At 42.3% G+C, this 27,100-nt stretch overlaps 2 protein-coding genes across 3 annotated transcripts in view; both read right to left on the minus strand.

Moving 5' to 3' along the window:
• The window catches only part of LOC106657088, a 138,333-nt gene that overhangs the window by 35,876 nt on the left and 75,357 nt on the right, over nt 1-27,100 (minus strand). The window contains exons 3-7 of one of the 2 annotated variants that reach the window (XR_002763642.1): nt 5,385-5,571; nt 4,819-5,306; nt 4,459-4,753; nt 2,891-4,385; nt 625-804 (exon numbers count right to left, since the gene is read on the minus strand). Coding sequence is in view for 1 of the 2 variants with exons in the window: in XM_014378386.2 (XP_014233872.1) it covers nt 3,973-4,385; nt 4,459-4,753; nt 4,819-5,306; nt 5,385-5,541 (1,353 nt within the window). In the remaining variant the exon portion in view is untranslated. Of the gene's footprint in view, nt 1-624; nt 805-2,247; nt 4,386-4,458; nt 4,754-4,818; nt 5,307-5,384; nt 5,572-27,100 lie in introns of those variants that run through there. The other variant, XM_014378386.2, reaches the window with a different exon arrangement.
• On the minus strand, nt 21,342-22,958 carry LOC106652926 (F-box protein SKIP2-like). The gene is made up of 4 exons (XM_014372109.1): nt 22,811-22,958; nt 22,568-22,748; nt 21,843-22,486; nt 21,342-21,766 (listed from the first exon to the last, which is right to left on the minus strand). The coding sequence occupies exons 1-4, from the start codon at nt 22,956-22,958 to the stop codon at nt 21,342-21,344; spliced, it is 1,398 nt and encodes a 465-aa protein (XP_014227595.1).

Consider the following 27,100-nt stretch of genomic DNA (forward strand, 5'->3'; position numbering starts at 1 on the left):
CCAAAAAAAAGTATGCCAGTCCGAGAGGTTTTCATTACTGGCGCGCGGATACATTTTTTTGAACGCAGATAAAAATACAATTTTATTGATATAACAAAGGGAAAAATCTGCAGTGAAGCAAGTAAATATAGTTAGATGTGTGTGTATAGACGTCGGCAGTGTAGAGCACGTCCAATGTTCTCAGTAATCTCGGCAATAATTAACGAGACATCCTTATGCTTAATTGGGCTAATCTATAGAGATTCATTAGAGCGCCGCATCGCGACCTTATGCCAACACCCACAACGGCAACAGCCGCTACAAATTGGCCCATGAGATATATAGTTAGATATTCTCCTTTCTCTCGCGAGAAGAGAACCTCTCATTTACGCTCTGCATCTTCCGCAAAAGACAAAATAACTCTTTGGCGAACAATGCATATTCAAGTAATTTTTTTAGTTTGAACATTATAATTTGTAATCGCGGAAATTTAAATTCAGAAAGTCGAACATAAACTCGTATTACATAAAATTTAGATAATCACGAATAAAAATATTTTTACACTTTTGCAATAACAAAACGGGCATCAAATGTTTATAAAAGTCTTAAAAAATTTAATTGGAAAGTACAGCAATAACATTTTACCTGCATCAAGTTGCTTCGCGAGATTCGAAGGTGGAATAGCACTTGTGCTGCCACGTCTCGGGAAAGTGATAAAGTGCATTCTCTCCAGAAAGAGGTAAGTCTGGTCGATTCGACTTTCACGACCAAGGTGAAGTTAAGCACAAAACTTTTAATAAATAGCAAAAGGTGATTGGTTCATTTCTGAAAAATTCAAATGTTTACAATAGAGTATTTTATATCTTTTCAACAAAATATCACAAACCATATTAATAAAAATGATAATTTGTATTGACATCTAGAACGTAAAAAATTGACAGCGAGTCTCGTAAAGATAAAAAATGACGGAAAAAAACATTAGCCGAGTAAATGAGTAGTATATAAACCAAATAAAAGCATCTGTCTCGAGTCATGCTAAAAATACAAGGAAGGGAGCGAGAACCTATAGATTACATAAATCTAAGTGCGAGGGCAACGAGGAGTGGCAAGTGCGAGGGAGTCAGCAGCAACGGCAGCGGCAAGAGACGTCTTTTCCCTTTCTCTTTCTTCCTCTCTCTCTCTCGTTCGAAAAACCGACACGCGTGTAAACACGTCCCTTCGCAGCTTCATACATGCGAGCGCGCCTCACTGCTGCAGCGAGTAAGGAAAATTACCAAAGTTTTACGCTCGCATGGCCTCGCGCTATCCACCTCCCTTTCCTCACGCCTTGTACGTGCAATACGTAGTATACATACGCAGGTATAAAGAAAAGTTAATAAGTACCAGTGGGATGCGCTCGCTCCAGGGAAAGGAAAAAAAAAATTTTTTAAGGAGCAAACTTGGTGCATCGCATACATGGCAATGTACGGGATATTAGTTTGATCACTTTGATATCAATCACGTTTTTTCTTCAAATAATTTGGTTGAAAATTTCAAAAAAATTTGAACCATAATGATGTGAAAAACGAGTAAATATCGACCGATTTACAAATAGCTGAAGTAAAATCAAAATCACATCAACAAGGGTAATTTTACAAGAAAAGCTAATGATTATTTTTAAATTGGTTTTTATCGGATGGCGCATCGAAAAGATGAGAATAAAAATACATTCTATACTTTTCGAGCCCATCCTGAAAATCTGATCAGACGTGGTAATATTTAAGAGAAATGAAACAATATTGACATTGCGAGAATTCAAGGCGACTCGTAGCGGTCATTATGAGAAATTTTTAAATATTTTTCTTATGCCTATATACATGGCTATTATTTACATACACATAATCGACCAAACAATGTAACTTCCTTACATCTTTAAAGTACATTTCAACAAAACATTTCAAAAAAACATTATTTTATCAATTATTGGTTTCTGAAAAAAGAGATTTCTTGAAATTCTTGTGCAAATCATAAATTTTAAAATCCAATTGTCAAAATGACGTTTGGAACGGATTAAACATTTTAAGAAGAATATCACAAGTCTGGGCAGATGTTTAGGGTGGAGGACTGGGATTCAAAAAATGTATTCTTGTTCTTAATGAAGGTCTGTCTTTCCCATTCAATACCATTTTTAAACAAATCTGGAGTTGTTCTTAAATATCATCCTTGACGATGTGATTTTGATTTTATACAATTAATTCATTAAACATTTCCTCTGTGAAATAAATTTTTGCGCTGATTCCGAATTGCTCGCAAATTAACTCTATCGAAGTATAGAGAAAATAAACGAACTTTTTTATCAATAGCGCATTGAAAAGGAATCCCCTCGTACACATCTATTGAATGTACATACGAGAAAAAAAGTCGAGTACAAACGAATAAAAAACAAAGTGAGAAGGAAAACCAATGGGCACTAAAGAATCGAGTAAAAGTCCCCAAGAAGTGTTGTAACAAGAAGGAGAAAGGAAGGCAGACGAAAGGTTGTTCGGGTGTGACGGCGTAGAAGTTATGAACACGCCTCACATAAATTGTCGCGCGCGGCGGCTCTTTAAGAAATTGCAAGTAGAAAGAAACAGCTCGAGTATACACTCTCAAATACGCGTGGAACTTCGGTTGAACACCTTCTCTTTTTTTCTTTAAAGAACAAACAGTCGCTCTCTATATACACCTTACTAAAGGCTGCTTGGGGCAAGAAAAAATGAGAGTAATGATGCTGGCGCGTAAAGTAGCCCTAGAACAGTAAAGCAGGCAATTGAGGAGGATAAGAAAGTAAAACTTTACTGCTCACTTAACTTGTGGATTATATGAAATATACCCCTTGCTTATACACGAAAAAAAATCTTTGGTGTGTATTTGGTAGACTTTTTTCACTTACTTCTAACGGCAACAATGAAAATATACACCGGTGAGTAATAATGATCCACGTCATAAGGGTACGACTGACGATTCGACATTTAATTGTATCCATTGGTGTTTCATTGTTTTTATATCCCCGAATGTAGAAGGGTCGATGAAAAATGATATTCGTTGATTTCGCTTTTATTTTTCTAGACTCGCTGTACCAAATGATTCGGACTGCCACAGCTTGCCGAACATGACTCGGCGATGAGCAGACGCGAGGGAAAAATTCAACACACGAATAACGAATACTCAGCTGTGGTAACATATTGACATACACTTTTTCGTGCTTTAACAAATCTTGTTTCATAACACTTTTTTAAAATTTCACATATATTATTGTTTTTAATAGATTACGTTTTACGAAAACAAAAATATTCGTAAATAAAACGATTAATTTTTAACAACAATGCGGATGATCTTAATTCTTACAAGACACACAGAACACACTTAAGTATTTTATAATCGAACAACTTTTAAAACAAGGCAGAAGTTTTCCGCATAGATTACAGAAGCTCTTATTTCCCAATACGATTTCACAGCACGTTCCACAAAATCCAAACGTTCGTGCGATACGAAAGCACACACGCGTGCACCATACACTTACACATATACATATATGGCTCGCTATTAATGACAGTATGATCGATATTAGCAAATATTTCCCGCGGGATAGCCGCCCGAGGGGAGGCGTACTATGCTGAGGTACGCTTTATCGGCGCTGACATTTATTCAAATGTAATATCTTGTCTATGTAGAGAACGAGCGACACATATAGAGAGAGGTAGACGAGGAAGATTATACAACCTACAACGCATATCGGAAAGCGTCCCCCAAGCCTGGTTGACGGCGCTGCTGCGCGCGTTTCTTCGACGAAAGCTCTTTATGCGATATACATATTGATGCTCTCGACTACATATTACACACATACATATCGTGTTAAACGATAAAATCGCGGAGGCTTCTTTTTTACACATATTTTTCTTAAAAGCACTTTTTTAAACAAAAAAACACTGTCATTCTGAACATTTGAGAATGATTAAAAGTTTCACGAATCGACTAATAATATTTATCATTATCTTTGTCGTCGTAGAAGTACAGTAACGGCGATACGCGCGTGAGTAAATCGCACGCGCCAGCCCAGGTGCAGGAGGTGCGCACGATAAGCGCGGGACCGTCTTCTCCTCGCTTGGCGACTGCTTCTTCAGACCAACTTTTTAAAAGTTTCGGCGATACCTGGGGACAACGCGACACGTCCAGAGAGTGAAGAACTTTCGAGGATTCGAGCACTTTTCGAAAACCAGTGGTTCGAAGCTTCTTGCATTCGTATATCTGTAATCGTCGCAGATTTTGCATATTACTGTTTTTAAACGATTTGTCGGTAACGAGCTGCAAGTGCCTAAAATTCAGGTCTTTTATCTTAGGAAGCGACGTTATGTACGATAGGCCTACGTCAGTTAAAAATTCTGAATCTGGAGAAAAACAATTATATTTGACTTTTTAGCAAAAAAAAATTTACTGAAATAACCTTCATGAAAAACTCACTAGATAGATCGACTTCCTCAAGATGCTTGCAGCCACTTTTGACGACTTTCATAACGTCATCGTGTACAATCATATCTCCGGACAAATGCAGAATTTTAAGTTTCTTTAAATTTTTCAAACTCGGCAGCATTACTTTATCGTCTTTTTTAGCTTTTTTCTTATGAGTGTAGTTCAATTGGAGATCTTCCAACGGTGCTTCAGGATGTATAGATGCCAAAAACTCATCATACCGTTGCATCTCCTCACTTGGACAAGTAAAAGAGAAGCTTTTCAAATTTTTCAATCGTATCAAAGCCTGCGAAAAGAGAAATGTTAGTCAATACAAATATCTTAATTAACTCGATGATAATGTGCACTGACCGACTTTAAATGTTCCACAGACATGCCGGTCTTGCTGTAGTAATGCGATATGTCGAAGTGCTGCAACGTGTCGGCGGGCAAATACGTGAGGCAGTGGGATAAAATACTGTCGGACGTCGTCTGGAACGATCTCAGCTTGCTATTCTTGGTAAAGAAGTAGGAGAGCGCACCCTCGCACTCCTTGTGGATGCGCGTGAAGGCGATGTGTCTCAGATCGAAGTTGTTGGCCAGATACTCGATCGAGCGATACGTGAGGGTCAGATCAGACAGATCGAGCCTCTTGATGTTCGGGCAGAGCTTGTGAATGATTTTCAGGATTTCCATGCAGGCGGGTCCGCTGGTCACATAGCGGAGCTTGATCTCAATAAGGCCGATGCCGCAGTACTTCAACACGTTCTCGAATTCGGAAAAGGACGAGAAGCGCTCCACCGTCAGTTCCGTAACGTCGACCCAGGAGTGAAATATCAGCCTTCTCCAACGTTTGCAAACTGAAAGATACAGAGAAAGTTAGAGCTCTTGGAAGTGCAAAGAGAAAAAGAGAAACTAAAGTTACATAGATCGCTTACCATTTTGCACTTTGAGTTTTTTGAATGGATTTATGTAAGAAAAAATGTGCTGCAGACAAGAATCGTCCAGATCCATTATTGTGGTTACCCTCCGCTCCTCGACTTCTGGCCTCGTGCTCGTGTGAGTGGTTTTCGTTTTCTTTCGTTTTGCAAGCATTGCTTCCAGATCGGTTGTAACTCGTAAAATCTGTCAAAAATTAAATATCCATTATCCACCAAACTCATTTAATATACATTGTAATAAGCAAATCTAGAGGCGAATGATTCAGTGACGGTTAGTTTTTCATTTATCAAGGTAAGACCGATGTTAAAATAACAAACGGCAGTTTCTGTTACAGATCGGTATATACTTACGGCGGTCGCTACTCTCAAACGAATCGACACGCACAACCTATCGTAATCTTGACTCATGTCAGTTGCAGTCAACATAACCTGGCGCGAGGGTCTCTCGTTGGATTCAGCGACTAGCCAATAATCGTTTGCGTGACACGATTTGAAAACAAAAAATATTCGTCGATCATCGATGGCGCATGTATGCGATATTTCAAGAGGATAATCTGCTCTACGTATAAGTGCCTACAGCCACGTGTTAGAGCAAGACGTAGGTCGCTCGATTGGCAAAAAGGACGCTAATCTGAAAAGCTTCATAGAGAATACGAGGCGTAATTTAGAGCACGTGTGCAGCAGTCCAAAGAGCTTTTCTGCAATCTGCAATGTATAATGCATAATACGCATAGGGCGCGAAGGCGACTTTAACTCAGAGATGTCGCCAGGGGCGTGCCGACACCGACGCGACGTCTGCAATAACGACGTATAATACTAGTTAGTACACTTCTCGACTGTCTCTCGTTCCTCGCCCTCGCACTGAGCGCATGCCAGTGCAAAAGCCCGAGGTCACACGAGTGCACGCTATGTGTACAAAATGCTAGGATGACTCTGATTAATTATCGATAAGTTACAAAAGCCGACGTTAAATCAGGATGCGTGCGTGGGCATGACTATTTATGTGCTCGATAAACGGGTATGTAAGGAAAGAGAGTGCGAATGAAAACTCAGAGATACAACCGTATTTACTCGAAGCTTTTACACTTTCGTGCGTCTGCGAACCATAACAAATCTGCATAGCTGACTTTCAATGTACTGTAATGTAATGTATCTGACTTCCAACGATTTGTAGTTAATAACTATTCAGCGCAACTGGATTTTGACTTGATTTATCATCCGCGCAAGATCCGAGCGAACCGGAAACCCTTATTCAAAAAGTTCAAAATAAGTTTGAAATCTTTTTAAATCATTTTAATTTAATAATTAACAACTAAAGTTCGTTTTAAATTTCTGTTGATCGCTCATTCGTGGGCATTAACTTTGACTTATACAGTTATTTTTACTTTGTCACTTGCAGATTTACAGATCAAGATACTTGCCATCTAGCGGTGAAAACTTAAAGTGCTATTATAGTTTTTAAAGTGGTTAAATACTGGTCTAGCTTTTTTCAAACCATTACATTTATTTAGCCGAATTGCGACAATAGTGAGTTATATGCTATTGTTTTTCAGAAAATCTTTAATTTTTACGAATTGATTTTGATTTTCGATGATATAGTTTTTTTCTGAAACATAACTTGTTAGCTTATAAAAATTATTTTTATATCCTATTTAGCGTTTCATAGTTGTTGAACTAATATGCCCTTGCAGCAAGGAATAAGTACAGAAAAGATGCCACGAAAATTTTATTTTATTATTCTAAAATTTCTGAAAACATCTAACATTTTTATCAACTGTTCATTTCACATATTTCATGCGAAATAACCAGGACTTGAATTTTTAACCAAATATAAATATAAGCAAAGAAATATTTAAATAATAAATTATGCGTTTAAACCACCAAACTTATTTTTCGTTTTTTTTTTGGTAGATGAGAATCGGGTATGAGGATGTTACATAGCAGCACAGAAACTAGAGAAATAGAAACGTTAATCTCGCAATCAATGTCATATTACGACTCTCGCTAAATCCTCATGAAATCAATCGTATAGTCAGACGCCATGGTACGTTATTACCAACACCAATTACAAGCATTATATTAGTAGTGAGGTATTTTTCCTTCGGGCGCAGCAACACTGCGCCGGCACGCGGCTACCATCAAACGTCACGATCAGCACAACCGTATACGCAACGAAATAATAATTATACAACGGCCACTGCGTCTACAATCTCATCGACGCGTATATATTATTATATATTCATTGTAATTGCTTCGCGTAATTAAATCACGGTTAATAACACCCCCGCACTGCAGCGCGCACGGAGCTGAGAGCACGAGTGAGAGAGAGAGAGAGAGACAGAGAGGTCGAAAGAGAAATGAATCCTACGCGCGCGAGCAAATCCATTCCATAGCATTCATTTCTAAAGGCATCGCATACAGGGAAAGAGGAGAGCCCACGTATACAGTTGGAGGATCGGGTGCAGTGTGTGTGTGGGGGGGTATCCGAACTTGCTGCGCGCAATAACGAGTTTGACTAGCGCATACAGGACAAACGCAGGACATTATTACATCCATGATTGCGCGCATCGTCCACACATTATCAGATTTCATTAAAATTGCAACTATACAACAAATAGTGTGTGCGGCGGCCGAGGCGGCGGCGGTGTGTAAGTCTATGAGTTTGACGCGATGCCCGGCAGAAACGCATGACGAATCCTCACCCCCGATTATACATTGATATAGTAATTAGTTATGTATGCGGTACGAGGAATTTCATTACAGTAGTACTGGCTAAAATGCATGAGATGAATTTATGGGTACTTTGAAAAGACAGACACTACAGCAGCATTTTTTCTTTAATTGTTGCAGTTGATAATTTTAAGAAAATTTTCGATTAGTCTCGTACCGGCATGTTATCAAAAACCAGTTGACTTTGTAATATCGACCGATTTACAAGTAGTTGGTGTAAAATCAAAATCACATCAACAAGGGTAATTTTACAAGAAAAGCTAATGATTATTTTTAAATTGGTTTTTATCGGATGGAGCTTCGAAAAGACGAGAATAAAAATACATTCTATACTTTTCGAGCCCATCCTGAAAATCTGATCAGACGTGGTAATATTTAAGAGAAATGAAACAATATTGACATTGCGAGAATTCAAGGCGACTCGTAGCGGTCATTATGAGAAATTTTTAAATATTTTTCTTATACCTATATACATGGCTATTATTTACATACACATAATCGACCAAACAATGTATGAGGATGAGGGTGTTCTTATGTCTGTACACATCGACCGATCGACACATCGATAAAGTAATTTTTCAAGTCAACATTACTTTATCAATTATTTTTTTATCTGCGTGCGCGTGTTTACGATATTTTTTTATTCTAATTCAAAAACTTGCTGGCTTTTAGAATAGTCGCATGCATAAATGACGAAACGATGAAACGTTCAGAGACACAAATTTTTGTATACTAATTTAAAGTTATTGCTATAGGAGAAAATGAATAGAGCATAAAAGTAAATATGTTCAATACATTTTTTGAAAAATCTGACGAAAAGAAGTACGAGAATATTTGAAAAACAAAAAACAAAGGTCCTTGGGTTGTTGCTTTGGAAAGACTTTAGTAGAAATTTCAAAAAAAGAGCTTGAATATTTTTCTCTTTACCCGCATCTCCTCGAGCGAAGAAAAATCTCTTTCTTTGCGAGGTAAATGTTTTTATCAAAGAACAAAAGACATCGCCCGCGGAGAGCACGTAGCGTCGATAAGCGTAGGAGGAAAACACCTCTTGGCCAAGGTGTATTCTGGAATGCACAAGCAATTGACTGCACAATAGCTGCGAGCAGCAGCAGCCTTACAAGAGGAACGAACCGGCTCAACAGAGGTGGCGCCCTTGGTCGAGCAGTTGCCGTGGAGGAAAACAAGATGACCGCACCTCCTCACTTCCTCCTCCATGCATACAGACATTGTATGCGCGTCGAAACGCCGAGAGTGCCCCAAGACGTGCCCAACCCTCCCGACTAGAGTCACGCGTGGGAGGGGGCAAGAGGAGGAGTGCCAACTCCGCCTTGCCTTCACGCGGTTCGCCGTTCTCCGGCCAATGGACGCGCGCCCGACCTGTGTGCACCCGAAAGCCTCTGCTGGAGCTTTATACCGTGCCGAGAGAGCAGTAGCGCGGAGCTTTTGGGAAAATCTAGTCGTGTACGCGATATGCAGCCGCGATCTCGCGCGCACACGTCGAGCTGCCAGAGATACGGCCGACGAAACTACTGTATGCAGCACGCGATGACTGCGACATGATGCACGTGCTTAAAATGTGAGAGCTTTTAAGTAGTATGATATTTTAGTAAGGTCAAGTTACGTATGATGTTGGATGAAAAAAATTTTTTTTTTGATACGGCATTGAAAGAAACTGTGTTGCAAAAACAAATCATAAAATATTTTCGCTTATACATTCTTTGAGAAAAAAAAATTATAAAATCATTTTGAAAATAAATTCAATGCTCATGACGTTTACGTCAACTTTTGGAGTGTGCGAGTTTTTTTGCCGGATCATCATTCAAGAGTCCGAAAAATTAATTACACTCGGAACCCATTAATTTTCTTGAACCCTCGAGCATCAGAGAGTTAAAAGAATGAAAAATCTCGCGAGCACACAAGAAAAATCCAGACTCGCAGACACGTGTGTACTTTCCGTACACGGGATATAGGCGCAATGCTTTAGCGACTCCAGCGAGTAAAAGAGCTCAGAAGCGTGAAAAGAAAAAGGTAGAGCACAACGGCGCGCGCGAAAAAAGCCGCAAAGATAACGCGAACGATAAATCAGCGAAACGTGGATCGGGCTTGAGCAAAAAGAGCCATACGAGTGTGTGGGTAGGTGTTTGTGTGTGCTTGTATGTTTGTGTAGGAGGGTGGGCGTAAGTAAAGGGCAAACATTGGGAGCAACGGGGAGAGAGAGAGAGAGAAAAAAAGAAGACGTAAAAAGGCGAGGAATTCGCCGAGACCGAGCGGGAGGAATCCAGCCGCTCGTACACATACGTATAGTTGCTGCAGCACAACACACACGTTAAGAGTAGTAGTACTAGTCGTAGGGCAGCAGGGCGATAAATAGCAGCGCCGGTAAAGTTCACGTATAAAGCGCGTCATGAGATCGGGAGAAGGAGGACGGCTGCTGCTACTACCACCGAGCTCACACCGAGCTTCCTCTTTCTCTCTCGTGTGTTTGGATGTACAAAGAGTGAAAAGAACTCGAGAGTTAAGGGCAGCCAAACGATTACGCGCGCGTTTAGACTTTGCTAAATATATGTGTGTGTGGGCAGTCCAGCTACAGCATATTAAAGCCCGAGCGCGCTTCTTCACCAAGAGGAATTCAATTATTTTTGTTAATGGATGAGCTTTTTTTTTTTTTAAGGAAAATGATGATACTTTTTTAGTCGTACGTGCAGCAGCGCATTCGAGACCAACGGAATATAAAATTATTCCATCGTATACAATGAAGTTGTCCGCGCGAAAATACGCTTCAATCTCTCTCTCTCTCTCTCTCTCATTCTTCTCGTTCTGAAATACAATTACAAAACTCGAAGATAATGAACCGTGCAGTGCTTGGGTAATTCTAAAGCCCATCTACGTATAGACCCGCGTCAATGTACCTATGGCACGAGGCAAACTGCTTTGTGCATATTCTAATTTCATTCGCCTCGCGTCTATACGTCTGCAGTGTATGTACTCGCATTACATATTTGCTCGGGTCGATCGGCCAAATATAAGAGCCTTTCGAGTACGGCACATACATAGCTCCAACAGACGGAGAGAGAGAGAGAGAGAGAGATAGAGAGAAAGCTCGATCATGTATCTCCTCTTCATTACGCATACCCTCGCGAGAGCCGCATACCCCCCACGTACGCACGTTTTGGCTTTAGCTTCTTCCGACAATAGTGCGTGGGGCCACTTTCCATAGAGTGCACTACTACCATTTTCACGGGAATAAAAAACTCCCAATGACTTATAACTAGCGTCCTCGAACAGTAATTGATTTCGACGATTCAAGTGATATCGACATCCAACTTTTCAGCTAATCCATTCACCCGCATCGATGAGAGATCGAGGCTAATGCGCCTAATATGCAGTGCACATGCAAGCAACCTATACAGTCATAATCGAGATGACTCTTGAGCATCGCATTGCCGAAATTCTGCCGAGAATCGTACGTAACGAGAGAGAGAGAGAGAGAGAGTGCATAATGCACACACGCGGACTATAATATGCAACAATGCCGACCGTTTCTGCGATCCGGCATTCCCAGCATCACAATCTGCAGCGGCAGTTCATACCTTTGCGCGGCAGATAGTAAGAGCGACATTACTCCGGTGCTTCTGCGGCGTATTAGAGTAGACAACGACAACGACAACGACAACGACGACAACGACGATGAGATCGTTGCAGCTTTATGTAACCCCTTTCCCCGCCTGCGGCATCGGCTTTTCGGGCGCAGCGGCCGTCATAACGAATGCTCGCCCCGGCCGAGACACGTACGTGTATACACTGCGCCAGCCGACGAATGCTCCCTGCTCCCTCACCCTCGCGTTCGAGATTTTCCGCGTGCCATGCATTTGTCTAGACGCACTCGGAGTCCGCTCTGTCTCTGAATATATGTGTACTTGCTTACATGATGTAGCGATCCGACCAATGGACTTGCATCCGCATTCTTACTCCCTAGTCAGTGAATCCACGAATATTTCTGCTTTTCATAATACGAACGTTGAACTCGTAATTGCTTGCATAATTAAATCGAGTATTTTTATTTTGAAACACTGATCAGACATTAGCACAGGAACTTATTTTCCTCAAAATGCGGGTTTTTAATCGAATCACCTGCGAATTCTTCATCGATGGAACAATTTAATTACGTATATACGATGTATTTTAAACGCATATATTCCCATTTACCCTCCACGCAAACAATGCCCATTAAGCATGGCACGCTCCAGCGCACATTCGTTGTACATATTCGCCTTCTGCGTACGGACTTTAATTTTTGTTATTTTTTCGAATGTTATTCTATGCATAGGATTACGAGAAAAATAAATTTTCTAGAAATGTTTCGGAACGCGCGGAAAAGCTCCGAGCCCTTTCGTATACGTACATACAGTCACATTCTCAACCCCTCCTCGTACATTGTCATATTCTCTTGGCCAGAGAATGCCACGTACAGTACACACGTATATGCAGAACGTGGCATTCCCGAGTATTGTGTCGAGATTGTGCGAGAGAGCAAAATAGTCCTCGCGACAAAACGAATCAAACAATATGATTCGCTCGAGTTTTTCAAACGATTTAATTCTCGGTGCGACACGTGAGCAGGAGAACGTGCGCGGCAAAGCTATACTCGGGCAAAAAATTTTTCTCTAATTGTAAATTTGTTTACCATTTGAGAAAATACAATCGTTTGAACGAACTTACCCCAAGTTCAAGGTAAAAACGCGCACAGAGCTCACTCGAGTATTACAGATATAGCGCGCCAAGGCGGCGGACGTAATTTTATCAGCAGACAAGTGAAATTACGATTAAACGCGCGAGAGCTCGACTCCTAACGTCATTATCGGCATTGGGCATCCGTATCACGTAGCAACTGGTATAGTACGAGCAGCGCAAACGCCCAGTCGCGTACTGACTGCTGCTGCTGCTGCTATGCACACACACAAACACAGATGTACATTCCGCATCCCCAGCAGGGCAGTTCTCGAGCCAGTTGGACATATATCGCTAATTTTTCAAGCGCAGATTCGAGTCGGTAATGGCCCGTGCCATGGGCGGTATAATTACCCGATTTTTATCGCTTTAAGCTTGCGACCGACCGATACAGACGTGCGCGCCATGCAGTAAAGAGAAGAAGAGAGAGAAAGAGAGAGAGAGAGAGAGAGAGAGAGAGAGAGAGGAAAAAGCCCGCAGGGTGTTATTATACGCAGTTGTCAGAATTTCGGGTATTGTTGAAACGTTTGCGCCGTGTATCTCTCAAAAATGTAAATATCGAATAATGATAAAATTGCGTTCACGCGTTTTAACGCGAAAAGTATCTCGTCGAACGGTAAAATCGTTTAATTACAGCAACCGCAGCCGCACTGCACAAAGTACACACACACACACGTAGATACGCATTTATACGCGTGCGGGGGTACATCAAATTAATCACACGATTTACCCGGGTTCAGAGTCAATCTTTTTTTCGACCCCGCGCTAAACTGCAAAGCTATAAATTAAATGAGAAAAAATGCACTCGAAAAGCACAGGCCACCACACGCGTCGAGCGCGTGGCAATTATTTCGAAGCCTACATGAAGTCAGCTATACGCACGCGAGGGAGAGTATCGATAATAATAATAATAAGTAATCGTGATAATAATAAAAATCAACGCAAACCGAGCGTGTACGTACGTGCCCGCTCGTATGCACATACTTGTGCCAATGAAAATATATATTATATAAAATCCAGCCCAGAGCCCATTCATTACTTTAGATCGGGCGCAGCGTTCCGTACGCTACTCGATTCATAACTAATTTGCAGGAAAAACAAACGCGCGCCGATACATACCCTCTCGTACACGGAACTCTTTCCACTTATATACGCCCACAAATATGCATCGCAAATATACAAGTAAAAAAGTAGTATAGCTGACTCTCGATCGAACAAAAAAATAAACGCATGCATACACAAGTTTATTTATTTTCCCTCTTTCATTCTCTTTTCCTCTTGTACTCGGGAGCGAGTTACATATTTTCACTTATTTATGCCGTCGCGTACAGTCGCGAGAGAGAAAGAGCTAGGAAAGCTGTTACACGCATGTGTAAACTCATTGGTACGACACTGAGAGAGGTACGCATACACACACGCACGCACCCACACGTACGCGAGTTGTTTCTAATTTATATGAGTTTGCTATTAATTACTCACTCCCCTGTTTGGACCCTCGAATCCACGCGCGCGGTAACTGATGATCGCCGAAAGCTCGACCCCGTGTGTGCTTGAGCTTGCGTATATATGTAGCGTGCGAGTGTACGTTTGTGCTTTACATCCATGCAGATCGAGAGAGAGAGAGAGAGAGAAATAGAGACAGAGAAACGTGTTATTTGTACGTTCCCGGGTGCACGTGTGAATATACACTTGCTACGCACGGCCGTGTTTGGGTGTATGTGTGCGGTATAAACCGCCAGGCGCTTAATGCGATCGGGGCCAGAATAGATGATGCTATTTAAATGTTTGTCCCCGCTGCCGTGCACAGCACATGCTGCACACACGTATCGAGAAAGAAAAGAAACGCGAGAAAAGAACGAAAGAAATCGATGGCATCATGCGTTTGTACGATATGTACACGAGGAGAGAGAGTCGCGTTTGAAGCTGCGCGCTTACGTATTTGCTCGATTGAATAATTTATGGGATAGCTCTCTCTCGACTGCATGACTGTCGCAATGCTGCTGCTCTCCTTACGTGACGCACCTATGTGTACAGGCGTGCGTGCGTGTGTTTATCGATGCGACGTGCACACGCGTAAACTACTAAATTATTGCCAATAGCGCACGGGGATATATTCCGGTGCTGTTCGCTCTACAAGTAAACAAGGATATAAACAATTTATAATCATTCGCGATTTTCATGCGCTTTTGATTTTTCGCTTTTTGAGCCGCTAATCATCGATGCTGCTACGGATAGCTAGTTGGGCATTGCTGCTACTGTTGCTGCTGCTTACTTATCCCCTCGTTTTAATGATGATTCATCGACGTTTTATTTCGTCGGAAAATTAGCTATCGTTCGCAGCATTGATACAAATACACAGAGAAGCAAGCGGCGCAATGGTATCAGCAGCGGCAGTTCAGTCGGGCGATATTTATTCGTTTGTTTGTCGACGCACAGTCACTCGGCTCTGCGCAACGTTTATATGCATACAACAACTAGACTCTGTGCGGGATGCTGCTGCTGCTCTCCGATCTACAACACAGTTCTCATAATAATTATAAACTCCTCCTGCTATGCTACGCGGGCGTACATGCCATAATGATTCGATTACATTTAATTATATAATATATAGGCGCTGCGTCGCTATGCATTATAGATGTACTTGAGCTCTCTCTCTCTCTCTCTCTGACGCGTGGGCAAATATTTATAAACGTGTCAAAGAGAGAGCGAGAGAGATATTTCGAACGCTCATAGAAATCAGTATAATTAATTCATTTGTATATATATGGATCCGATCGAACGAGCCTGGAATCCTAAAATTTTAGCTCATGCGCGCGCGCCCGAGCTTTAATGTTAATTATTTCATTTACGTGCCGCGGTAGAAGGAGGTAAAAACCGCCGGTATATATATTCTGCTCCGGCTATAATATATATGAAGATTTTTGATTTGTTTAATGCGCAAAACACAAAACGTGCACAGTCCAGCCGTACACCTGTAATCGTATCATAGTACACACAAGAGAGATAGATTATTCATGAAATTTTGTAAAATATTACTAATCATTCCGTCAAACATGCAAATGCACGAGCGCGCGCGCGCCACCAGCAGCGCCACCCATCAATAATATAGAACAATTATCGACGGTAAAAATAAAAAAAAGCCACCCTGAAATACATTATTCAACGTTTGGTTTATCCGCGCAAATTTTGGAGCTTAGCGTGTATTATGTATATCGGAAATTTATCAACTCCACGCATCGTGTATATAATCATGTTAGCTCGACAACGTCGTAATGTATGCTCGCGAGTGCGTGTACGTAACGTGTCATATATACATACGCGTACATAGGCACGTCAAGCTATCAGCTGGCGTGGCTCGAAGCCCGAGGCCTCGTTGCTGCTGCTCGTCGAGCGGCGCGAAAAGTTCAACATAACTTTCGTCCCAACATCGAGCTCGAATTAGCGCAGAAAGTCAGGGTTAAAATTTGTTCTAGCGTGAGTTTGTGTTATGTATATAGTAGAGTCGGCGTTAAGTACACATACATGTGCGCGCGCGGGAAGGTGTCGCCGAAGCCGAGCGCGCGATATAGTCGTTGTTGCGGCTGCGACTGGTTGCTGCTGCACACACGGGAGAACGATAAGAAGTTACTCCAAGCCGGCGCGCACACGTGCATAAGACCGAGAAGTTTACACTCGTGAGCGGGTGAAATTATTGAATACGTTATTAGCCAACGTCGCGAAGCTCGAGAGTATATATAGGTAGGTACTGGTACGGCGTGTATAGACTGCACACACAGAGGCAGCGGCAACTTTCACCGCAAGCAGCACTCGATGCGCGTCGCGAATATACGTTCGCAGCCGTCGACAAAGAGTTTCTACGTTTTCGAAACAATAAAGTACATTATAGACCGTACAAAGATGTGCGTGTGTACCGTGCTGACAATGCGGAGTAAAAGAAAAAATAATGAAAGCTCTCTCGTGTGCCTGAACGTTTGTATCTTTAAAAATCATTTGTGTTGCCATTAGCTCTGCAAAATAATCACCGAAAGCTCTTTTATCCGAACAAAAGCTCGCGCGTGGCCTCGAGAGAATTTCGAAGAAAAATAATCCGTGCGCCGCGAGCATGTACGGCAAAGGTACGGGGGAAACCCGCAAATTCGCATAATAATCGCCATCAAGAGAGCAACAGCACTAAACAGACGCATTAAAACCAAAGAAAAAAAGTGGAGGAAGAAAGGATAACACACGCGCAAAGACAGACGCAGCGTAATACATAAATAGCATTAGAAGCGAGTGCGCGCCAATGAAAAAGAATTAGCCGTTTGTCAAACGGAAGCGAGACAAAAGAGATTCGTGTGCGTGCGTACTGCGGTGAATTCGCGAAAATATGTTTCGCGAGAGTATAAATTTATATACGCGCGACGAGCTTGCAGCAGCCAGCGCGTCGTCTATATGCGCGCGCGGGTGTACACATTATATACTCGCATCAGCGCTACTGACGCTGCTGTTGCTGCTCAGGGAGTTAACAACATTACGACGTTATTAGATTTACCGCAAGCACCTAAGCCCGCAGGCATTAGCCGGGTTTGGCTCCCTGTAGCCCTCTGTTGCACAAGCACGCCGCCGTCGTCGAGGAGCACGGTTATGTACAGACAAAGCCACCAAAGATGCCTCGAGTCCTGTGCGCATGCAAGCACTAGGAGTTTATTTCTTATTTTGTCACGGGAAGAGTATATAAGTAAGAAGAAAAAAAGGACGAAGAATTAGCGGATAAAAGCTCACTCGAAATCGATTAATCAGTAGGTCAAGATGTAAAGCCTATGAAAGTCAGCGACGTGTAATGTACAACACCGAGAGAAACCCGAAACGAAAGATTGTCCGTATTTATGTACAAGTGCACGACGATGGCAAGCTCGTTTGTAATCGTAGTGTACACGAGTGCGGTCGTTGGTGGTGCAGCTGCGGCGATATCGATGCGGTTTTTACGCACGCACAAAAGAGCCACGAAGAGAAAAATTGCTCGCGCATACGCATACAGGGCCAGTAGCAGCGGCCTATATATCGAACGCGCTCGACCCTCGAAGATAACGTGCACTCGCTCTCTTCTCTCTCTTCTCTATCTAGCTTCCATACTCTCTCGAGGTACAGAACAGCAGCAGTAGTAGTAGTGCTATAATGTCTCTCGTTCGCCTCGTACGTTTCCGCTATCTGACGCTAAACGGCCACCCCGGCGCGCTACGTCGTCGTTGCTTCTTCTTTGCTTGCACGTATAGTAGTAGTATATAGCTCGCTCGCTCACTCCCCTCGTTCGTTCCACTCTCTCTCTCTCTCTCTCTCTCTCTCTCTCTCTCTCTCCCTTCATTTCTATAGATTGGTTCTGTGCGCGGGCGCCACTTAATTTACGAGCTCGGAAAATTTTGACTGCCTACAATGAGTACTCGATATTATGGCCAGTCGATGGCTCTAACTTACACGAGTTTATAACGCACGTATTATACTTGGCCCTGTAATTCACATTTTTTGCCTACTTTGCTACAATTTTTCAACAACATGGAAACTGTATACGACTTCGAGCAAGAAGCTCGTTCAAACTTTGAACTATCCCTCGGCGACGGCGACGTCGTCGTTGGGCGCGCACACACGAACACACAAAACATCGGGCCGTATAACGAGACCGAGTCCGATAAAGGCGGAAATCACTTGGCGTTGATGGTTCCTTTATGCCGCGCCGCGCGTCTATGCGTGCGCTGCCTGCTTCGGTCGCTATATAATGGTATACACATATATATAGAAGCGAAACGCGCGAAGAAGGAAGAGAGAGAGAGAGGGACTGAGAAATTTCTCATTCGAGCAGGCTAACTGTCCACAATGACGACGGCGGTCGGGGGGTGCAAACTGCTCTTATCGGAGGCCAACGTTTATGCCCGTACCTTATCTGGCGCGCGGCTGTGGTGTATACGTATAATAATACACGCACACTTAACAGCTGCTCTCGGCTGCGCCGCTCTAGGATCTCCATTACCGTTGTGTCTGCCTGGCGTATATACACAATCACGCGAAAGAAAAAAAATATAACGTAAAATGTTCTTCCGAGTGTTTATTCGGTCATTTTTACAAAAATACAAAGTAACAATAACCGTCATTTAATAGTAACAGGAAAAGTTGGGAATGCGCATGAGAAAAGGCACGAAGGAAGAAGAAATATACTTTGGTCCAGCTCGCGCGTTCCACGAGCAAAACAAAATATTATAGTCATACGCAAATTCCAGACTCTGTTCAATGAAGTGCGTCCTTTACTCGTAGAAGAATTTCAAGATTGAAGGTCCGGTGCATGACAGACGGGACACAAACGCGTCCCTTTGTCAGGTGTTGTGCAGAAGGATGCGCGTACGTATTTTTCATAAAATTCAGCGAGCTCAGAGAAGAAGAACGTACACACACAGATCCACAAGTTTTCTAAATTTTCTTGATATTAAATTACTGCGCGACAAGACATCGCGAAATGTAAAAAAAAAATGAGAACTCGTACGTATTATTTCCAAAACTTCAATACAATGGTCAAAAGCTTCTAGAGTATGACCTTTTTCTCGATATTTATGCATACGCACACACATTTCCAAAAAGTATAATCGTGTGACGGGAAAAGAAATTTCGAGTGTTTTTAATAAAGAAAACCGTCGATACGAAAAAGACGCGGGTGCGTATAGTCATCGCACGACGACGACGACGACACACATGTTTGCACTATCGAAGTCGTCCCTCTCTATCGTATTATACTTCCTAGAGCAATCCCTTTGATGCCAGCCAGTCTCTGCTATATTAAATTTTTACAAGCGATTACACGCTAGACCAGGACGACGACAAGGTTGTTGTATACGCACGGCTCTTCTTTGTTGCCGATACGATATAATATCTCTCTTTCTCTCTTTCTTTCTGCCCAGAGAAACGTCGTGATTTAATATAGTTTCTTATTCGAAGCTCCGCAGTTATATATCGTCTGATATGCTTGCGTGCGCTTGCGAAACGAAGAGTCGCTGCTGCCAGCTCTACTCTACCTGCAACGGCTGGAAAGTTCTCTTAGCTCTTACTCGGGGCTTCCTAATTGTGTTTTAAAAGATTATATAACGCAGAAATTGTGTCGCAGTTGCTGCTGCTTCTGCTGCCTGGGCCGCCCCAAAGTCAATTACGTGATCGTCCAAGCACGGCACACGATCTACCGCGCTATATAGATATATTTTTCGCGATATACTCGAGATTTTACGCGACAACGCGCGGACGACTTCGCTTCGGGCGACGACTCACTCAACGGAAAAAACAGAGAGAGAGAGAGAGAGAGAGAGAGAGAGAATGAGTGAGCGAGGGCAAAGTTACTCTTTTTCTGCGGCGCGACAGAGATCGAAAGACGTTAAAAAGCGATCCCTTTTCTTTTTCTGCCAAGCGCGCAATCGGACTTTCTTGCTTTTCAAGTTAGCTATTTTCCGCAGACCGCAACGCTCCGTGGTTGCTTTTTCTCTTACTCCTTTTTCCCTCCTTTCCTCTCTTTCACTCTTGACTTTTCCGCGGACTTTGTCGGCGATCTTATTATTGTATTCTCTTATACACACACCAGTAATTTGCGGAAACTTTTTCTCCCCTTCCTACCTTCTTTCAGCAACGCGCGAGGAAAGGTGAATATAATACATAACGACTGGATCGTTGAGAACTAGCTGTTAAAAACATTTTATTTAATCATTTTCTAGTCTACATACGCATTCGCGCAACGAAATAAAAAATTATCTCGTCGGCGTTAGAGGCAGCAGAGACTCGTTTTCTTCCTTTCTTCTCTTTTTGTTTTTTGTTCCATGTGCAAAAAAGAAGTAGAAATGTAAAAAAACAATCGCAGCTTCGAGCTTATACAATGCCGGAGAGCGTTTAAAAAAGTGCCCTGGTCGGCAGGCGGCAGCGGGCAGAGAGTGTTTAATAACCCGAGCGAGACGCGCCCGCGTGCACTCGTAAACTCGAGAGGGTGGCTATACAGCGGCAGCAGCAGCAGCAGCAGCAGTGGCAGCAGTAGATTCACCATTAGCCGTGAGGGTGAGTATATGCCCGGCGTAATGGTTCGCGCTCGTATATGAGCGATCACGAGGGCATTTGCGTTAATTAAATTTATCCCAACTGACCACTGCCTCTGCTGCTGCTGCTGCTGCCGCTGCTACTGCTCTGCACCCTTTCGATATACATATTTCTCTACTCGGCAGAGAGAAGACATCAATCATACCCACGTGAACGTGTGCGTATGCGAGGTAAATCGATTGAAAAATCGAACGGAAGAGGAATTGAAGCAGCTGAACGATCGAGCCTTTTTTGTTCGCGTGCGCCCCGTTGTACAGAATGGAAGAGAAGCTTGTTACAAGAGTCGACGCTTTTTTTTTGTTTGTTCAGGATTATGTTTTATCGTTAACATTCTCTTTATTCGGATTGATTTTCTGTGAGTCTGAGCGACGATTAATTTTTTTAGATTATTTGCTCATGCGTGTCTCAAGTGAGAGCGAAAACGTCGAAATCGCTGGACAAATATTCTCTCATTACTTCTTCGATGACGAGCAAGTTATCCGCGACTCTGTAAGCCCTCGGCTCGCTTATCTTCTTTTCTAAACAAATGGTCAAAATGTGATCGTTGTTACGCGTCTTTAATGCCGATACAGCGCTGCTGATGAGCTCATGGCCGTTTATCATTCTACAGTTTCGAATTTCCAGGAAGCCCAGGCTCCTCGACGACTCGATGAGCCTCGCGATACCGGCACTTTTCAGTTCGCAGCAGGACACGCACTTGAAGCTCTGAACGCTTTGCATGTTGTGAAACGTCGAGTCCGTGATGTTTCTCATTCCTCGCACTTCCAGATACTCGAGTTTCGGCAAGCTCGTGATTTTACCGAAGCCCAAGTCGCTCACCTCGGAAGAATCTGAGGATGGAAAACTGCAGGATAAGATAGGAATGTTTCTAGCTCGAAGAAATGAATGATTAGAGCAGGCGCTTACCTGCAAAAACGGCCCGTTTCAAATTTTTGCAGTGGCAGGCGACGAGCTTCAAGAAGTGATCGTTCAGCATGTTGGGCGCGCGAAACTCGAGCGTCTCGATCGAGCTCAAGTTGCCGACGAACGAGTAATTCGGATTGGCGAGCATCATGTAATTGTCGAATATCAGACTCTTGAGTTGGGATTTTTGCGTCATCGATACCAGTATCTGATTGAGATACTTTGGAAGTATGACGTCGCGCCTGAGAATGACTGTTCTCAGAGACTCGAGCTTTTCGAACGCCTGACAAAAGTCAACGGGCGACGTGACGTAGAGATTTTCCAGATTCAATTCCTCCACGATGTTCGTGGGCAAGTTGAGGAAACACGAGCCGGAGATCTGCACGTTTTTCATTCTCAGCGACTTCAATTGTTGGGCGTTCTCGAACAGCAGCGAGAAGGCCGCCTCGCAATTTTCTCGGCAGTAACCGATGGCCAGATTCGTGACGTTTTTGTAATTTTTCGCGAGAAATTCTATGCCCTCTCGAGTCGACACCAATCCGGTTATATCGATGGACGTCAATTGTGGACAATACCTTTTCACTATGGTAAACAGAGCTTTGCTGCCCATGAATCGTACAGAAGCCGACGACGCATAATTCTCTCTGCTGCAATTCGTAGTTTCGATCAGAACAATTTTTACGTCCAAATAAAATTGAAATAATCAATGATATCGATTTTTTCCTTACCTTGCGCATGAAAATAAAAAATTAAGAAGGAATCTGCCACATAGCCGAAGCACTTTTTTTAAAATTGGAATCGTTATTACCAATCCACCAAGTAAACCAGATCCCCAATTAATTTCTTTTAAATCTAAAGTTTTCATTTTGCTCCACGACAGGCTACTTACAACTTCCCAGCGTTTGCATACTAAAACGATAAATTTCAAATAACCTTTCTTGTCAATGACGTAAATAAAAACTAGCTCATACCTCTCTGAATTCTGATTTTGTCACAGATAGGTAAGAATGTGAAAATGTGTATCAAACAATCATCGTTCAAGGATAAAATATTCGTCGACGATTTGTTACAGTAAAATGGCTCGTTGCTCGTTTTCAAACGTTTATTTAAATGACTCATGGTAAAAAGTTAATTATTAAAACTTTACGAAATAGATACTTAAAACAATACTTTAATTTATTGCACTACGCACAACAACAAATCAAATTGCCATGCAAGATAGGTGAACAGGTTAGGATTTATCAAATGATTGTAAACAAAAAAAAATTTCACTGTAACCTCAAAAAAAGCTTCAAGACGTCCACTGAGTAGACGAGAACTTTACTCAAAAAATAAATGCCTATCTTCAGGAAATCAGCTGTATCGAACATTCTGTTATATTAAATGCATAAATAATACGAATTTAAATTACGTTAACAAGGCGTTATTACAATTTTTTAGCAATTATGTCTTGCAATAGAAGCACATACTGGCCAAGTCGTAAAATGGTCAGGACTCTGGACTGCTAATATATATAACGCCAGTTTAAGCGCATCTCCCTTCGGTTGACATGAAAAAGAGCCAATGGCTAATTAGTTTGTGCACATAGCCATAGATAGATTCGGGAGCAGATCGAATACGTTGCGCGTCTCTCATTCACATGTGGATATTATATGGGCACAGTATATAAAGCATATTATACGGAGGGTGCAGAGCAAGGAGAAATTCGACTATTTGGCTGCACCTATATACACGATAACCCTTACCCCGCTGCAAATACTTTCGAAATTAAAATCATCGTCCCTCGTTTATATGGCTCTGATGTTATGTAGGGAAATCAATGCAACGTAATAATAATAATATCGAGCTATTTTTAGCAGTCAAAGATATGTCAACTCGATCTCGAAACAATAGGATTTAGTCAAACTATTCGGCAAATCTGTCAGTTTCAGGCTATAAAGGTACTCGACGCGCGTATGCGTATGCATATGTGCGTAGACGCGTGCACTATGGCACAAACTATTATGTCACATTTGCCCGGCCAACGAAAAAAATATCAAGATAACGAAGGGGAAATTCGTCATTTTCTCCCACCACAACGAGAAGTGCCTGCAGTTTCAATACAAATGGAATCATATAATTATTGTATAGGTTTACTTGCCGAAAGAGAGAGAGAGAGAGAGAGAGAGAGAGCTGGTATAATTAGAATACATAGACGTATGCGTCAGCTGAGCAAGACTCACACGCGCATACTCACACACGTGTATGACGCGTGCGATATGAAATTGGGCTCTCGTCGTCAGCTAGAGCTGTTCTGTGCAGGTGACGGCTCGCTAATTGCTCGCCTGCCCACTTCTCGCTCTCTCTCGCTCTCTCCTGTAACCCTTATCTTCATCCCTCTCTCTCTCTTTCTTCAAACGTTCGGACTGTAGGGTAACCCTTCAAATCCAGAGCTGACCCTTCAGACACGCACATGCATGTGCACTCGCACATCTATACATACGCGGATACTTATACGCGTAAGGCAAGTTACAAATGTATTAATACGTGTATGACACAGGCGCAGTTTCGGGTCACGATTCGATGCTTTGATTCGACAAATCAGCTCGTTTATGGATCAAAGTTTTGACCGTACAGAAACATCGAGCTTTGCGGTTCTCGGAAATGTCGATGTATATGCTGCAGTACATATATCGGCCCGGATTTCATGATTCGTTACGTCGATGAATTATATCGAGTACCCTTTGATCTGCCGCGTCGATTTCGAGAAATACAAAAGTACGCGGGCAAACCTGGCGTGCTCCGATTAAAAGCTAATAAACAGCTCTCGCGCGAGCGCAACGTATGTAAAAAAAGTGCGCGATAGAGCGCGCAGAGAGAAAATCTGGAGAAAAATGGGTGATAATCACAGAGATGAACGATTGTCAAGAGTGCACTAAAGAATAAAGCGATGGAAATTAGATTTAAAAGAGCGACATAACGGAGGGTTAGAGAGATCGAAACGTACGCGCGCAGAGAGCTAAAATCATCGATCGACCTGTCGCTCTCCCTATCTCCCTAGCTCGCTCGTCAGCTGCGCTATGCTGCATCGCTTACGATATACGTATATATGGCTGGCAGTGAGAGGGAGAGAGAGAGAGAGAGAGAAAGAGTTGAACAACCCGTGCCAGTATACGCATGTGCTTCATAGATTGGAAGTAGAGGGTCGAGTGCACACAGTCGCGAATTAATTGAGCATATAATCGATGCCTGCGTGTATATGTGCGTACCGCTGCTCTACCACTGCTATTGACGCTGTCGATATAAGCGTGGCGCTTCTGGTAACGATATATGTATATTGCATAATACGCGCACACGCATACCCTGCACATCTCCGTCTCGTCCGCGCGCTCCGCTCTTTCACTCCGCACGCGCACTTGCATTCACGTTCGTGCAATCGTGCCAAAGTATATCCTGTATGTCTCTATCTCTCTCTCTCTCTCTCTCTGCGTCTAAAGCCGCACACCGTCAATTTTCATGACGCGCATCGAGAAACGCGCGTCGCGCTCTATGAATCTGCAGGCAAATGTGGCAAAAACTATACGAGCGACACCCTCTCTTCTTATGAACAGCTCAGTTTTGAGCGGTAATTTTCTTTTGAATTTTACAGAAAGTATCTGAAAAGTCGATCGGGTTTCTTGAAAAAAAATGCCATCGATATGAGTATACAATTTAAGATTTCTCGTTTCAAATGATCATGTGCTTATTAATAAAAAAAAATCAAAACTGTTCCCTTTTTTTAAAATCTATTTATTTGATTGACATGTAAACTATGCAGCATTAAACAGTATCGGACATGAAAAAACGCGTATCGATATCACGAGCTTTGGCCTTCAGCCGCCAAACAAATATATAATATAAATCTTGGTTCATTAACTGATCGATGATTGGTTCACAGCATTCAATTGGCAGCTGATTGTGTATCAGCTCCACGAAAGGATCCATTGCCCATTCCCGGAAAAATCTTCTCGACAATTGTTCAGACAATCTTTTATAGTCTTCAATATTAACATACTCATACTTTTTGAAGAGTTTCCACCATTCTATCGAATTCCAGAACTCGAAGTAGTCCTTATACGTAAGCCGTTTTTCTGCCTCTTTGGGTCGTAACCGGATCAATTCGTAGAGCGATAGATCTGGAATAATCATTATGGCTTCCGTCTTGCTATTGAAATTTTCATCATACATCGATTTTCCGTGATCCGTCGACTTGGCAAATAACCCATGTTTAGCAATCAATTTCATGATCGTCAGAGCGTCGCTTCGTTCCAGTTCGTATCCTCTTTTCTTAAGACATTCGGTGACGGCTAGGAGGCCAGATACGAAGTTCAATTTAAAATGAGGATCAGCCAATACCCGTGGTACAAATTTTTTCAATCCCTCGACAAAATAACTTTGTGTTGGGAAAATGAAATAAGGCAGATCGGCACCATTATAATTAGTCATATTTGGATCGCACCGTTTCTAAGTAAAAATTCAGCCGTCTTCTTCTGTCTTGTGTACCAAGCCAAGTGTAGTGGCGAATCGCCTGTTTTTTTCCAACGGTGATTCGGATCCTGTCCAAGCTCGAGAAATTTCTCGACCACGTGATCAATGCCAAACCTACAGGCCAAATGAAAGTGTGTAAGTCCGGACTCGTCAGTGTAATTTACATCGCATCTGTCATAAATTTCGAAGAGCTCTTCGACCATGGATCTCCGGTATATAGCAGCATGATGCACTGGTGTGAAGCGACACAAAACTATCTTGCCTTTTTTGTCAACTGTGGGTTCGTCTTTATAACCGGTGCGAGCGACGAACTTAATGAATAGAAGTCCACTCTCACGATGTACGGATTCCATGAGAAGACACTCAATTTGTTTTTTTCGAAAAATATCTTGGAGATCAGGAAATTGGTCATTCCAATCGCTGATTAAAGGGTCAAGCTGGCAAAGAAATTTTTGTAGCTCTTCTTTTACCTTCCAGTTAATTTTTTTATGCATACTCTTCAATCTCTTCAATTTTTCTTCGTTAGTAAGACGATAAACTTCTTTCCTCACTTAAAATAATGATGGACCTGAAAGTGAAGCCAATCTATTCGGCCTCTGATTGGTCAATTGACTTTTGACTCGAGTCGAAACGTAATAAAGTGACATCTTAAAGTGACATCTACGGTCAAAATAGCAACTTTTTCGAAACTGACTAAAAAATGTACGCGCGCGAAGCGCGCCTGAAAGTTGCTAGTGGAATTATAATTGCCTTCG

Source organism: Trichogramma pretiosum, unplaced genomic scaffold (genome assembly GCF_000599845.2).
Source record: "Trichogramma pretiosum strain Unisexual culture from Peru unplaced genomic scaffold, Tpre_2.0 scaffold1, whole genome shotgun sequence".
Classification (NCBI taxonomy): Eukaryota; Metazoa; Arthropoda; class Insecta; order Hymenoptera; family Trichogrammatidae; genus Trichogramma; species Trichogramma pretiosum.